The sequence below is a fragment of the Budorcas taxicolor genome, chromosome 19 (assembly GCF_023091745.1).
Source record: "Budorcas taxicolor isolate Tak-1 chromosome 19, Takin1.1, whole genome shotgun sequence".
Lineage (NCBI taxonomy): Eukaryota > Metazoa > Chordata > Mammalia > Artiodactyla > Bovidae > Budorcas > Budorcas taxicolor.
Window position 1 is genome coordinate 46,488,901 of NC_068928.1, and position 15,605 is coordinate 46,504,505.

Consider the following 15,605-nt stretch of genomic DNA (forward strand, 5'->3'; position numbering starts at 1 on the left):
TGATTGGAACTGAAAGAAAAGCCTGAAACAATTAACTACCTCAGTCCAGGGTTAATACTCAAGGCCATAATCCAGAATGAAATTTCTCAATCTTTCCCTGCTTTGAACCCCTGCCACCCACTGAGCTGGCAGAATTCTCATTACTCACCAGCAGAGGGACCCTTAGCTCCTCTGAAAGGTAGTTCTTGCTGACTCTACAGCCTGATACCATGAAGGACTCACAGATGTTGTCCAAATTCCTTCTGAAATATTATTGCAGGTGCTTCAAAAGATGGAGAAAAATGAGTTTTACAGGCCAACCAAAGGTAATTGTATAAAAGTTAAGATTAGGATACTTTGTCACATCTTAATGAAAGGCCCAACTTGCTTGACACTTTACATGACTCTAATTGGAACTAATATAGCAAGTAACTTCAAGTGAAGACAGTGTGAGCTATCTGGAAGAAAATATGCAATAGGACTGTTGACCGGCACCACAAATCTTTCGGTGTGGGGAGAGAGAAAACAAAGAAACCTGTAGATGACAGAACAAGATATCAAGAATAAATATGAACCAACCACCTTATCTACACAACTGACCTTGAGAAAAGATAAAAATTCTTGTACTTGCTTTTTGGAAAGGAGCTTTTGTTCAAAATGTTTCAAAAGACCATGAGAATAGCAAAACAATATTGTTTCCAAATAAACTACAAGTTCTTTACTATCATCTTTTTTATTCACTCCTCTACTTTTCTTTGTGATTTAGGGTTTGTTTCCTTTTTTTTTGGAGGGAAAGTTCTAGAATCATCGCTCCCTTTGGTTTTGCCTATGGAAAGACTTGGGTTTCCCTGGTGGCTCAGTTGGTAAAGAATCCTCCTGCAATGCAGACTCAGGTTCAATCCGTGGGTGGGGAAGATCCCCTGGAATGGCTACCCACTCCAGTATTCTTACCTGGAAAATCCCACTGACAGAAGAGCCTGGTAGGCTACAGCCCATGTGGTCGTAAAAGAGTGAGACACGACTTAGCGACTAAACCACCACCACCACCATGGAAAGATTCAGCAATAAGCTATCACTGGTTACCAGTGTGTTAAACCTAGAACTATATTACTTAAATAACGAATCCCTTCTCTTCTTCCAAATGGTAGTCATCCCTCTTCTGGAAATCTTCTCAATTAACTTTATCTTATATTGACAGCATACTTCCTTCTTTTGTAAGTTTGTAGCAATTATCGAAACAAATGTAAGGCTGGAAATGTATTAATATAATTATATATGTGTATGTATTACAATTCTGATTGTGCAAATAAGCTTTCATATGGATAATTCAAAAAGTTAGGTGGTGGGGTTATACTTTTAAACTTGTCCTTGGATATTTGATTTGACGGTTAAACTTCGTGTTCTCGAAATTCATTTCATATCCTTCTCCAGAAAAACAGTGTGGATATCAACAACACACACACACACACAACACACACTTTTTTCTTTCCTTTTTCACACTGGGAAAAGCTGGAAAACTGCCCTATTTCCTCGCCCTGCTTGCTATTTTTCTCAATTATTTTGGCCACTACTCTACAGTAAAGCTAGGTAATTATCTAATTATTAAAGTGATTCAAAATTTTTTGTCTTACAACTTAAGAGAAACTGGGGACCTGTTAGAGCATCCTAGAATTAGAAGGAGGCTCAAGTGGAACGTCTACCACTTTCTGGCCCGCCTGTTGAAGGACTAAAGACTCTGGGGCGAAAACCCGCTGACTCTCCTTCCCAAATAGCTCCGTCCCACCAGGCAGAGTCCGAACGCCGCCTCAACGGGAGACTTCATAACTGCCCCACCCAGCCTCCGTGTTTTCCCGCCCAGACCTTGCGATTTCCGAAAGGGGTGTGGCCTGCAGAGCGTTCGCGCGTGAGGGGAAAGTAGGTGTTTCCGGTTCCGGTGTCATGGACGGCTCCTTCACTGAAGGCGATCCTGCAGCCGTCTGCGGGAAGAGGCAGCAATTCGGGAGCCGGTTTCTGAGCGACCCCGCCCGCGTCTTTCACCACAATGCCTGGTAAGTGCCCTACCCTTCGCCCGGCCTGCGGTTCGCCCTGTCCCAGCGCCGCAGAGCACTCTGAGAAGGCCCTGACCGCCGACCAGAGTCCTGCGGGCCTACTCTTGGCCCTCCCCTCCCACGGAAGAGGCGCTGCGGGGCCAGCGATTCCCTGCCCGCGGCGAAAACCTGAGGCGCCTAAGCTGCCCATTTCATTTCCCCAGGGACAACGTGGAGTGGTCGGAGGAGCAGGCCGCGGAGGCAGAGAGGAAAGTCCAGGAGAACAGCACTCAGCGGGTGTGCCAGGAGAAGCAAGGTGCGCCCAGGTGGACCCTCAGTGGTATTGACAGCCTGCGGACTGCTGGACATGCTCTCCGGAGAAGCCAGAGAACCGAGGCCCCGAGAGTCTTTGTTACTGCTCTGATACAGAACTCTGGGATAGAACGAGAAGGGGAGGGGTTGGGCAAGGCTGGGAAAGGGCTGTTCCTTGACATCTTGTTAGGGCATAAAGGGTGTTTTGGTTTTGCTTTTTTGTTTGGAAGAGGATAACTGTATCTCGATAGCGTTTTCTAGTGACTTAAGTCTTTCATTGGTGGCTCAGATGGTAAAGCGTCTGCCTACAATGCAGGAGACCCGGCTTCAATCCTTGGGGAGGGAAGATCTCCTGGAGAAGGAAATGGCAACCCACTCCAGTATTCTTGCCTGGAAAATCCCATGGATGATGGAACCTCGTAGGCTACAGTCCATGGGGTCGCAAAGAGTCGGACACGACTGAGCAGCTTCACTAAGTCTTTAATTATGTTGACTAGACCCATATCAATATGACTGACCTGTGGCAACATGATTGTCTTAGAGAATATTCTTTCTACATCACTACATTTTGCCCGAGGAAATGTTTCTGTTACAGCTGGATTCAAGTGGTCAGATTCTAAATAATGGGGGGTGAGGGGTGGCTGGCTAACAAATCGTGAGTTATGTGTCTTTTCCTTGTGTGGTGGCTATGAGGTGGTAAGGCTTCTGCAAAGGAAAGATGGATGAATCAGAGTGGAAATAAGTCTGGCCAAAGAAAAAGAAGCCTCTTCTGAAGAGGTGGATGATTTCACTGAAAAATACTCCTAGTTAGTAAAACTAGAACTGGTTGGGCCTGTGTTCTAAGTGACAGTTGAAGGTGGCACTAGAAATTGCAGAGTAGTACCCACAGAAATATTTCTGAACAAGTAGAAGAGTCCAGTTATGAAATATTAACCTTACATAGTTTGACAAAGACTACATCAAAGCAAATTAAGGTTGAAAGGGATTTTGAAAATCATATAGTCCAATATCCTCTTTTTACAGTTAAAGAAACTTGGACTTCAGGACATTAAGTGCCTTGCCCAGAGGTAAGCAGTTTAGTTAGTAGTGGTAGAATTGAGATCCAGTTTCTTAGGTTTTTATTCTTCTACTACACTAGTCAAAGCTCTGTATTGGCAAGGAGCAGAAAGCTAAAATCTAGTTATAAGCCAGTGTTATCTCAAAAATAAAAAGTAAAACTGAAATCTAGGACTGCCTTGATCACCTTGAATAACACAGGTTTCTTTTAAATAGTCCATACTTTAGTCTGTCCTGTCCTCCGTCATCAGATCTCTTCTCATCGGAACACTTTTCCTCTTGTCATCATTTTCTGTTTCCATGCTTGGTATCTGTTAGTAGTGAATTCATTTCTGGGCTCCAAACTATAAAGAACCACAGACGCAGAAATATAATGTAAAGAAGATACAGTATCATACCTGTATTATAACCATTGACTTCACATGGGGAATAACTGAAGAACGTGGGACATTTAGCTTGTAAAAGAGGTTTTAGAAAGGGAAATAATGGCCCTCAAATACAAAAGAGCTGTTCTGTATGAGAGATAGTAGGACCTTTTGACCAGAAATGATTAGACAGGTTTTTTGCTTAATATTAGGATTTTCTAATAGTTAAGAGCCATCTAAAGATGTGGGAGGAGAATTGATAGGTAGTAAGTTTTCTGGCAGAAGTTGAAACTCCCTGGAAGGACAAGATAGAGAGCAAAGTCAAGTGTGATAGGACCAAATGACCACCAGCTCTGAGACTGAGGCTCTACTTGAGTATCACTTTTCATATAAAATTTGGTGAAGCAGGGTGATAATTTATATTGTATACAAATAAAACTGAGAGATGGTTCTTAAAATTCTTTCTTAAATATTTACAGCTGATTATGAGGTCAACGCCAACAAATATTGGAACAACTTCTACAAAATCCATGAAAATGGGTTTTTCAAGGATAGACATTGGCTTTTTACTGAATTCCCAGAGCTGGCACCTAGCCAAAATCACTTGACGAATTTGTTCTCAGAGAATAAGAAGAATGAAGTATATGAATACTATAGAAGCGGTGAGGATGGATCTGATTTAACAATAGAAGAACAGCATAGTTGTTCTTCTGTTAGCCTTGGAGATAAGACACAGCCACTTCTTATGGAAGAGAGTGTAACTCAGAAACTCCATCACCTGGAAATCTGTGCTAATGAGTTTCCTGGATCCTCTGCCACCTACCGAATACTCGAGGTAACCTCCCTTTATTGTCCTGGCAGTGGGGTTAGTGAGGCTGTCTTATGCACAGAGGGTGGCAATAGAGAGGCTGAGCCCCAAGGTAACTTCTGATGATGAAGCTGACTAGACTTACCTCCTTTATGTTGGCCTGGAATCACCTGCATTTTTGAGCTATTGAAATGTCCTAGATGCAGACCAGATGCCCTGGTCATGACAAACAAAGATAAATCACCTGAGGTGCTACCTGGGAACATTATATTCTGTCCAAAAGTTGTAGTGTCCTGCTCACCCTGCCATCTGGTAGAGAGTCCCGGGTCAGAAGACAGCTTCTGTTACTTCTGATACAGTTATGAGATGGAGAGGTTAGTTAGGATGGTGCCTGCTTTTCAGATGTGGGAGATTTCTTGTCTTCTCAGTCTGGATGTGTGGTAGAGGCTCGGCTAGACCTGAAAAAGAAAAGTGTGCACTGTAAAGTGAATATTCACAAAAGTGACCACACACGCCACCAGAAGCTGATTAGTTTTGGGACTGAGTCCTCTGGCATAACTGTGTTGGTCCCTGATCCTCCCCAAGTGGAATGGGACTTCTGCCTCATAGTTATTACTGGGGTTAATTGAGATAATGTTTATATAATGGCTGAGGATGGTGTCTGACACATAGTACGCTCTGAGTAAATGGTGCTGTTTTCATTATTACCACACCCAGCACTGAACTTAGGACAGTGTTGGCATGGTTCCCTTCATGACTTTTTCAATCCAGTCTACTAGAAACATTTTTCCAGTAATGGTATAGTGGAGCGCAGTAAGAAAATACTCTGTTTACAGGACCATTTGCCCAAACTCAAAAAGTAAGAGCAGCCCATGCTCTTTTTCCCCAGACCAGGTCCCATCCTGATAAAAGCCCATATTCTCGTCTACTGTGGCTACCTCTTTAAGGGTTCCTGAGGTCACGGGCAGGGAGTGTCATGATTAGCTCTAGTCACTACACCTTTCCTAATACAGTAAGACAAATTGTCTATTGTTGATTATTTATTTACTTTAGGGAATTAATTCTTTGGGAATTCTGTGATTAATAGTACATTTCTGATTTCTGTCTACAGGTTGGTTGTGGTGTGGGAAACACAGTCTTCCCAATTCTACAAACTAACAAGTAAGATTTGTTGTAAAGTCTTAATAGCACGTCAGCAAAGAAAAAAGTGATGCATTGTTGTTTCTTGGAACTCTTAGTATAATCGAATGGTAACAGCAATTACTGGGAGCTGTGGGTTACAGGAGATTAGATGTCTACATTATCCAATTATGGATTGTTTTGACTTAATTGACTTATAAGTTGTCTTTGTCATCAGGGAAAGTAGTGAGTGTTAAACCTGTTACTTTGTTAACATGTGGTGCCTTTGATATTTTAACTCTGCTGCATAGTGTAGAGAATCGACATCATCCAGTTTGTAATCTAATGCCTCTGCTGTGGTTTTTTTCCTGCCCATTTCAGTGACCCAAGCCTCTTTGTTTACTGTTGTGATTTTTCTTCCACAGCTGTAGAACTGGTCCAGGTAAGTCCAGTGCTCCTATCAGTAAGTTTCACTGACTTAAGGGGAAAAGGGCCTCATAAAAATCAAGATCTCAAACTATTTGCTTATTGTGCTGTGGTCTGCAATAACCTGGAGTAGAGGAGTTGGCTAAACGTGATGATGGAACCTGCTGCTTTCCTGCTGTGGAACTTTGGGCAGGTCTCTTGACCTTCCTAAAGTCATGTTTTAAGGATTGAAATGAAATGATTGTTTCATTTAGGATTGAGTGACAAGTTACAGAAACTTGTAGACAAGCGCAGCTAATTAAAGGGAATGTCATAGATCTCAAGGGCATATGGTGTAGCCAGGACTAAAACTCAGCCCTGACAAAGTGTCAGGTACCAAAGGCACACTGGTGAGATGCTGCCACCCCCTTCTTTTGTCACAGCGCCTCCCTCAAGGTCATGGTGTTTTCCCTCTCATTGCCCGTTTGCCTTTTGCTTGCTCTTTTCCTTTGCAGCCCGGTTTTCTCTGATAGGTTTTTCCTGGTTTTATACATGGCCCAATGTACTTGCCCCTCTCAGTCCCTTATAAGTCTCCCCTCTTCAAGTGTTCCCAGAACCTCACCTGAATGACAGTGTCTTGATTCCAGAGTCCCCAGAAAGTCTGATTGACTCAGCTCAGCTGACTGTCTACTTGCCCTGTTAATTAGCTGTGACCAGTGAGGAACATGGAGAAGGCAACGGCACCCCACTCCAGTCCTTTTGCCTGGAAAATCCCATGGACAGAGGAGCCTGGTGGGCTGCAGTCCATGGGGTCTCAAAGAGTTGGACGTGACTGAGCGACCTCACTTTCACTTTTCACTTTCATGCATTGGAGAAGGAAATGGTAACCCACTCCAGTTTTCTTGCCTGGAGAATCCCAGGGACGGAGGAGCCTGGTGGGCTGCCGTCTATGGGGTCGCACAGAGTCAGACACGACTGAAGCGACTTAGCAGCAGCAGCAGTGAGAAACAAAATCACAGTTTTGGAGAAGAGAGATAAGGATAGGGAAGTTACCCTGAATGTGTGTTACAATCATGGATGATGCTCCTATGATGCAAAGGAGCTCAGGGATCGGCAATATTTCTGGTTGGCTTTTTTGTGTGTGCGTCTTGCCATTCAACTTGCGGAGTCTAAGTTTCACCACCAGGGATCAAACCTGAGTCCCTTGGCAGTATAAGTGCCGAGTTCTAACCACTGGACCACCAGGGAATTTCTGATTCTGAAACTGTTCTTAAGGGCCAATACCAGATGAATAGTGAGACTTTTTAAAATTAGTTTAATGATAATAAATTGTAGGTTAAATCTTCCACATCTGGAGAGAGAGATTTTCCTGGAGAATCTATGATCTGTGTAATATGCTGTAGTGGGAGTTGCTTTAAATCATGCTTTTTCAATATGGTTTGTTTTCCTACTTATGAGGTTTCACTTTGCCCTTTTAGTCACTTACCTTCCTCATTTTTTTCCAGTCCTCAGATGTGACTCCTAATCAGAATAAAGACTAGAAGTAAAGGAGTCAGGAATGTACCATTTTAAACATACAAGTGGGATTTCACAGGCTCCTAGAGTTGTTCCTGGTTCTTAGCCTAAGAGTAACAATGTTTGCTGTAATGACAAGAGCTATCTCCCTCAGTGGGAAGCAGCAGGGATTATGTTTAAAGAAAGATGGTTTTTCTTGAGGCTATATGAACATTTTCTAACCTCTCTTCCATCTGTCTGCAGACAAATTCAGCATATGACCCTTCTCGGTGTTTTGCCTTTGTTCATGATCTGTGTGATGAAGATAAGAGTTACCCAATGCCTGAGAATAGTCTTGATGTCATCATCCTTATATTTGTTCTCTCAGCAATCATTCCAGACAAGTAAGTTTTAAGTCCCTTAACCAGTAGCATAGCAAAAACAAAGCTTTGATTGGGGATCTTGATCTCAGAGTTGGAACCTTAATAAAGATGATTTCCTTAATGTTCTGATAGACAGGAAGAAGCTATTTCATTCTAAGCAATAGAGGCTTGTCAACCACTTTTCTTAAGTTTGTCTTGGAGTCCACGTTGGACTCCAAGCATCTAAACCTCTGCCTTTTGACTGCAGTGGTCGGTTCTTCTTACGATAATGGTTTAACATCTCCAAAGAATAAGGGAGTCATCTTAGTGGGTATGTGGAAAAATTTCCTGTTGATGATCACATAGCATGATGTCTTAGAACTGTGAATGCCACAGCTATTCAAGAACATCCCATTATTGGCTTTTTAAATGCTTTAAATAAACCAGGCTTATTAACAGCACAAAATATACAGTGAAACTTAACTCATCAAGTGTTCTCTGATATTTAAGTTCTTTGGAAAACTTCTTTAGTAAGGAGAATTCCATAAAATCAAGATTAAAGGAAAGTGGATTGGTTTATCTTAAAAGATACCATTAAAGGCTCCTGGACATAGGCAGCCAGTCATCCCAATGAAGTTGAAATATTGTCTCGAGGAAGCAGCATCAGTTGGGGTGCTTTGAGGGGTGGGGTGTGATTGACTTTCTCTAGCCCACATTTCCTCTAGGATAGCACTGTGTCACTTGACCTGATAGGAATATTGTGAGTATGAAATAAGGGCGGTGGAAGACAGCCCAAACAGCCTGGCATGGTTTTAAATATTAATTGCAGAAGCGTACATGCTGTAAACTTTATGTAGTTTCATTGATTTGTATATTGGCTGTGCTGGGTCTTCGTTGCTGCTCGCACTTCTCTCAGTTTCACAGAGCAGGGACTACTCTGTAGTTGCAGTATACGGGCTTCTCATTGCAGTGACTTCTCTTGTTGCAGAGCCCGGGTTCTAGAGCACAGGCTCAATAGTCAAGGTGCGTAGGCTTGGCTGCTTTGCGGCATGTGGGATCTTCCCAAACCAGGGATCAAACCCACGTCTCTTGCGCTGGCAGGTGGATTCTTTACTGCTGAGCCACCACAGAAACCACTGAGTTTTAAACTGACATGGACTGAAACAAAACATTAAAATTAAAAACATTATTCAAAAGAAATTTGTTATTCAGTATTTAATTAGACTTTCATGTGGTTTTTAAGTTCAAAGCATTTATACTTCTTCAATAGTTAAAGCTGAAACCTACACTGAGACTCTATATATGGAAAATGCAGTCGGAAGTGTAGCGCACTCTGCCCAGAGTACTCATTTGCATACAGACTGTGTCACCTTGTAAAGTTCTTGAGATTCAGTCCTCATGCAACAGATGGAAAGAGACAGGCTGTATGCAGAGATCTTGAGCATAGTGGGCAGGTAGGTGGGTCAACTAGCAGTCTCCTCACTGGGTGGTCAGGGGTCCTTTCAGAGATCCATGGGAGCCCAGTGTGGGGATGGCTTCCCCCTGAGGAGTGGGAAGTGAGCCAGGCAGAGAGCATGTAACTTCCCCCACCGTGGATCCCTACTGAAGGAGCAGCCCTCTTCATACTGAAGGCAGTGGATAGAAGCCACAGTTGTAAGGAGACAGCAGAAGGTATGTACATTAGAGTTTTGGGCGTGAGCTCAGGTTATAACTGAAACAACAGCATAGGAGCTAAGATTTCAGGGCTGATGTGTCAGTGTTGGGAAGTCCACTGGCTTTTCCAAATAACGCTACAGAGAAAAGGGACCTGTTCTCTTTTTGGGGGTGGGGGTGCTGTTAGGAGGGGACTCTGTTCTTAAAGAGATCTGATCTTCGTTCCCTGCTGCCCTTCAGGATGCAGAATGCTATCAACAGGCTGAGCAGGCTTCTGAAGCCCGGGGGGATAATGCTTCTGCGAGATTATGGCCGCTATGACATGGCTCAGCTTCGGTTTAAAAAAGGTATTTTTTCCCACTGTAATCAAAACAATGGCTTTGCCATTAGAATAGTCTCACAAATTAGTGGAATAAAAGAGAGACTCTCGAATTATATAGCTCCATACAGAGAGCCATTTAATACATGAAAAGAGTGGTATGTTTTAAGTGTGATATGGCAAAAGATGCCATTAAAAAGTTAAAAGGCAAATGACAGATTGAGGACAAATATTTCAGTTAATAGAACAGTAAAGACTTAATATCTATGCTGTTCAAATAGGACTGCTGGCACATTGATAAGGAAAAAGATCAGTGACCCACCCGGAAAACAGATGAGAAGTGTTTTAAAGTTGATTTACTGAAGAGCGTATCCAAATGGCTGAAAACAGAACTTCAAGAAAATGGAAACAGCAATGAGATACCTATTGCTGGCTGACTCAGAGAGAGCGATGTTCCTCCATGAAAGGCAGAAATAGGAATGGTTGTGGCCCTTTTTTTAAAGCACCTTGGCGTTATCTGTTCAATCCAACAATCCTTTGGGGATTTATTCAGGAACCCGCACATAGTACGTGTGTAATAAGCAAAACCGTGGAAACAAAATGACTGCCTCTGCATAGGGTAATGTGTGTTATCACATGGTGTGGACCCCATACCACTGGTCTCGTTGGGGGTGGACTTGGCTGTGTGACCAAGTGAGAAAAGCATTGTGCGGGTTGGTATTTTACACTTAATCCTGTGTTTAACAGTAGCTAGGGAAAAATAAATAAGATTACTTTGACATTCAAAAGGCGTAGAAGGATTGATTACACATCAGGTTGTTAAACTGAGAAGGTCGGGGGCTTAGCAGCAGAAGGGGAAGTGTGGCCTTGATACAAACCAGTTTGTATGGGATCCTATTTATGAGGGTGCATGTGGACACCATGGAGAGACGCAAAAGGACAGTCACTGAAGTGGGAATAGCGGCTGTCTCAGATTTCCTTAAACTCAGCTATATTCCTTGAATTTTTACTGTGTGTTTCTAAAGGGGCAGAAAGCCATTTAAAAGTTGCTTTTGTTTTTAAACAAAGTGTATGTGTTATTTATTTAATGGTGGAGGAAGGAAGAAAACAAGCTATTTTCATCCTGAAGCAGAACTGTAAAATAGGGGGCTGAGAATTACATGTGTTCACTGACACTGAAATTTGATTATTCTCCTGGAGCTGCTCTTCTCCAAGAGAGACTTCAGATTCCTGCAAAGTACCAGAGTAGCTTAGAAAAGGATCTGTTCTCTGCCCCAGAAATTGATATCTTGATGCACATTTAATTGGCCATGAAATTCACAGAAGTGCTTTAAAGTTTCTCTGGTCTTTACTACATCACTCTGCAGGTCAGTGTCTGTCTGAAAATTTCTATGTGAGAGGCGATGGCACCAGAGTGTACTTCTTCACACAAGGTATGACACAAAAGCACTTGTCTTTGTGCTGACAGCCCCCCCAGGACTAATTTCCATATTCCTCCGTGTGCTTTCAGAAGTGGCGTCATCTGGCCCCGCCTACCTTTTGCAGCCTCTTCCCTGCCGTTCCCCACCCCTTAGCCTACCCCCAGCCACCTGGAACTACTCAGTGTTCTCTCAGTAGGCTCAGCTTATATGAACCTTTGGTCCCTGCCTTGTTCTTCTGCTGCCTGCTCTTCCCCTCCATCACTTTGTCCAAAACAGGACACATGCTCGTTTTGCAAGACTGCACTGTAGCTATTTCAGCTTCGAAGCTGGGTTGTACCTTAGGTGCACCTGAGTTTAAGTGAACCCATTGCTCCCTGGGTTCCAGGTGTAACTCAGAGCTGCTTTCCTCTGCTGCTTGTCCTGCTGCCAGTTTTCACCCCCACCAGTGCCATATGAATATTTTGTCCCTGGGCCAGCTTCAGGTAACATACTTTTCTGAGCCTTTAGTGAGTGATGAAACCTCTCCCCTTAAAAAAAAAAAAAAAAAGAAATGGCTTTGACATAACATGTCAGTTTGTGCATATGATTGTAAGATGTACATAGAACCCTAGAAAATTCTTTCCCATCAGCTGACTCTTAGAAAGGCTTTCCCGGTGCGTTCCAGGCCACCTTTCACATGTGGTTTGCCTTCCTCTGCCTAAATGAGGACTTGCTGCTACCAAGTCACTACTGCGATTGTAGCTAAACCATACTGCCCAAACCACTTAAAGTCTATGAGGCAGGACAGCAGTCTCAAAGAGTACCATTTAGCATGGGGAATGGTAGACACGGTGCTTTTTCTTCAGGGGAAAATATATAAACATCTGTTTCCAAACTAGATGAACTGGACACACTTTTCACTACTGCTGGACTGGAAAAGGTTCAGAACCTGGTGGATCGCCGGTTGCAAGTGAATCGAGGAAAACAACTGACAATGTACCGAGTTTGGATTCAGTGCAAGTATCGCAAGCCTCTTGTGTCTAGCACTGGCTGCGAGGCAGGCACCACCTGCTGCTGACTCACAGGCTCGCTGGGCTTTTTAAAAAGAACATTCACAAATGGTGTCTTGTTGTTATTGAACCATTCAAGGATTCAAAACAGATTTGAACCTGGGAAGAATTATTTTATATCAAGATTCTAACTGTTTTGCTTCATATTTGTGAAGCCCTGTGATATACCTTTCTCAAGTTTTTTTCTTATGTGGAGATCTCAAAGAATCTTGCCATTTTGTAACTTAATAATTGAAATGTTATTCATGGGAATCAGAAATTTATATCCATGTGAAAGTATTATATGATAAGGTGAATGACTGAGTTGCATTAAATTATCTGAGGATTCAGATATATGGACTAAGCAATTGATACATGGAGAGATAAATAAAAGTCTCACTCAGTGATCATCAAGGAAGCAAGCTGGGAAGAACTGCCGGTCTTTGGATGTTTTCCTGACGCAGAAAAACAGCATCAATATAAGGTGCCCCTGTTAAGTATTTGGTTGTAGTCTCTGCTTAACCTTAGTTCCTTGGAATTTTAAGTACTGTTCTCCCCCCAACCCCTGCCCCCATCTTAAGTAACCTGTGTCTAAAAACGTTAAAAAGATCTTCACTTTCAGCAAATTGTCTTTTGTGTGTGTGCGCCCACTCTTATATTTTTGATGCAAAAGAAATTGGGAGAATTTTAGGCATTTCACTTCTGAATGTGATCCTTCCATCCCTTTAATGTGATTGCTGCCCTCCTCCACCTGCTTGATTGATTTTTTTCTTCTTTTTTAAAGAAAGTATTTATTTGGCTGCTCTGGGTCTTAGTTGTGGCACACAGGATCTTCCATCTTCATTGCAGCATGTAGAATCTTTTTTAGTTGCAACACATGGGATCTAGTTCCCTGACTAGGGATCAAACCCAGGCCCCCTTCAGTGGAAGCACAGTCTTAACCACCAGACCACCAGGGAATTCTGCCCTGAATCATTTTTAAGAGTAAGTTGCAGGATGATGTCCCAACACTACAGTGTATCTTATGTAATATTTTATAATGTGTAGTTCCTGTAACTGAAGATATTCTCTTATATCACCAAACATATCCGTCAGAAGTAGAAATTAACATGGAAACACTGCCAGCTTCAGATAACCAAGTTTTCCCAATGGTCCCAATAATATCCTTTATCATCAAAAAAGAAAAAAGCCATTGTGTTGCATTTAGTAGTCATGTCTCAGTTTCCTTCAGCCTGGAACAATCCTTGAAGTTTGTTTTCATGACCTTGACACTTGAAGATTAAAGCCTTTGCAGAGTGCCCTCAAATTGGGTTTGTTGGTGCCTTCCTCATGATTTGGTTTTAGTTACGTATTGTTGGCAGGAATATCAGAAGTGTTGCTGTTGTGGTATGTGCTTTTGAAGTATCTTAAATTGTTGATGTTAACTTCGATCACTTAATTGAGGTGGTGCCTGGTGGGTTTCTCCACTGAAAAGTTCCTAAGAAGTATTTTGTAAGTTAGTGCTTTGAGACTAAATATCCCATTCCGCTTTAAACTTTACCCCATTGTTTAAGCATCTGTTGCTGTTTCTTGTCTAAATTACTATCATGATGGTAGCCAGGTAGTGTGTTTGAATCCCACATCCTTCCTACACTTACTGGTTGGCACTCTGTGTAAGGAAGGCTTCCTTTTCTTTATTTGTTTACTTACAGATTCATGGGTTTCTCTTTTACTCAGTGCTTATTATACATTGATGTCATTTTGATACTTTGTGATCTTTATGCTCATTGTCCCAGATTTGGCCGCTGGGAGCCCCTTCATGTGTTTCTGTGACCCTTTGTCATGCGCAGAAAGGAAGCAAAAACTCTACTTTTTAAGGGGCAGAACACAAGACAGGAGCTGGGAAGATGGAATAAAAACTGTTTCTGTTGTAAATGCTTCAGAGATGCCAAAGGGAATCGTTTAGTATATCTATTCATTTCAGAGGATGAATGAACTACTGTTCCAGCACTTCAAGCACAAGTTGTTCCAGGCTCACCGTGTACCTTTTCTCAGTCTGAACCAGCCATGTCCCCCAAAGGGTTCTAGTTTCATTTGGAAGAGCAGGGTGTTTAGAAATCAAGCTAAGAGTGCTCATTGCTATTGGGTACCTGTTTCCTGGTCCCCTCAGTGGATGAAGCATAGGGATATATGTATATATACATACTTGAGTCTGTATTTCTCTACTTAAATATGTATTGAAAACCATCAGTTCAGAGGAATACCTTTGATTCCGGTCCAACACCGCAGGATTTTGTCTCTGTACTTGTTCCCTTTTCAACAATCACCAGTGCCCATAATCCTAAACATAATGGGCTAATCTCCGCACATATAACCATTTTTGACATGTCACCTACACCCAGCCAGCCAAGGGAGTGCCTCCAACAAGGTCGTCATCCACACAGCAGTGACAAGACTCCATGGAGGAGATTTTCTGCCACAGTGCTGGCTGGCATCAGCACTGCCATGACAAGCTGGTGGTGGCAGATGCTGTGATTGAGAAATTGGCTCCAATGAAGAGTGAAACAAGATGAACAAGGACCACTTAGGGAAGGTTTTTTAAGGTGTGTTGGAAATTAGCATATCTGTGTGCCAAGAAGTGAAAAAATTTGGTGGAGTTTAAGAAGTTTCAACTAGTTATAAAAAGGCTTTTATTTATTGTGGTCTGCACACTTTAGTAAGGCAACTTTTCTCACAAGAGAAAAATTATAGTTTGGAGACTTAATTTGGTACACCTCATCATTGGCTTTTTAAATTTTTCTGGCTCAGATGGTAAAGAATCCACCTGCAATGCAGGAGACCCAGGTTTGACCCCTAGGTCAGGAAGATCCCCTGCAAAAGGAAATGGCTACTCACTCCAGTATTCTTGCCTGGAAAAGTCCATGGGCAGAAGGAACCTGGCAGGCTACAGTCCATGGGGTCACAAAGAGTCAGACACGACTGAGTGACTGTTTCCTTTCCTTATAAAATTATTGGGTTAATTTGTTTATTTTTGGCTGTGCCGGGTCTTCATTCCTGTGCGGGCTCTTTCTCTAGTACCAGCAGGCGGGGGCCATTCTCTAGTTGTGGTGCACAGGCTTATTGTGATGGCTTCTGTTGTGCAGCACGGGCTCCACGGTGCAGGGGCGTCAGTAGCTGTGGCACCTGAGCTCTAGGGCACAGACTCAGTAGTTGTGGTGCAAAGGCTTAGTTACTCCATGGCGTATGGAGTCTTCCCAGATCCATGATCAAACGTGTGT

At 42.7% G+C, this 15,605-nt stretch overlaps 1 protein-coding gene across 1 annotated transcript; it reads left to right on the forward strand.

Moving 5' to 3' along the window:
- Window positions 1–1,911: 1,911 nt before the first annotated feature.
- On the forward strand, window positions 1,912–12,932 carry METTL2A (methyltransferase 2A, methylcytidine). The gene is made up of 9 exons (XM_052658103.1): window positions 1,912–2,027; window positions 2,231–2,322; window positions 4,219–4,574; window positions 5,659–5,708; window positions 6,048–6,108; window positions 7,830–7,969; window positions 9,821–9,927; window positions 11,267–11,332; window positions 12,199–12,932. The coding sequence occupies exons 1-9, from the start codon at window positions 1,918–1,920 to the stop codon at window positions 12,375–12,377; spliced, it is 1,161 nt and encodes a 386-aa protein (XP_052514063.1). The 5' UTR covers window positions 1,912–1,917; the 3' UTR covers window positions 12,378–12,932.
- Window positions 12,933–15,605: the final 2,673 nt, after the last annotated feature.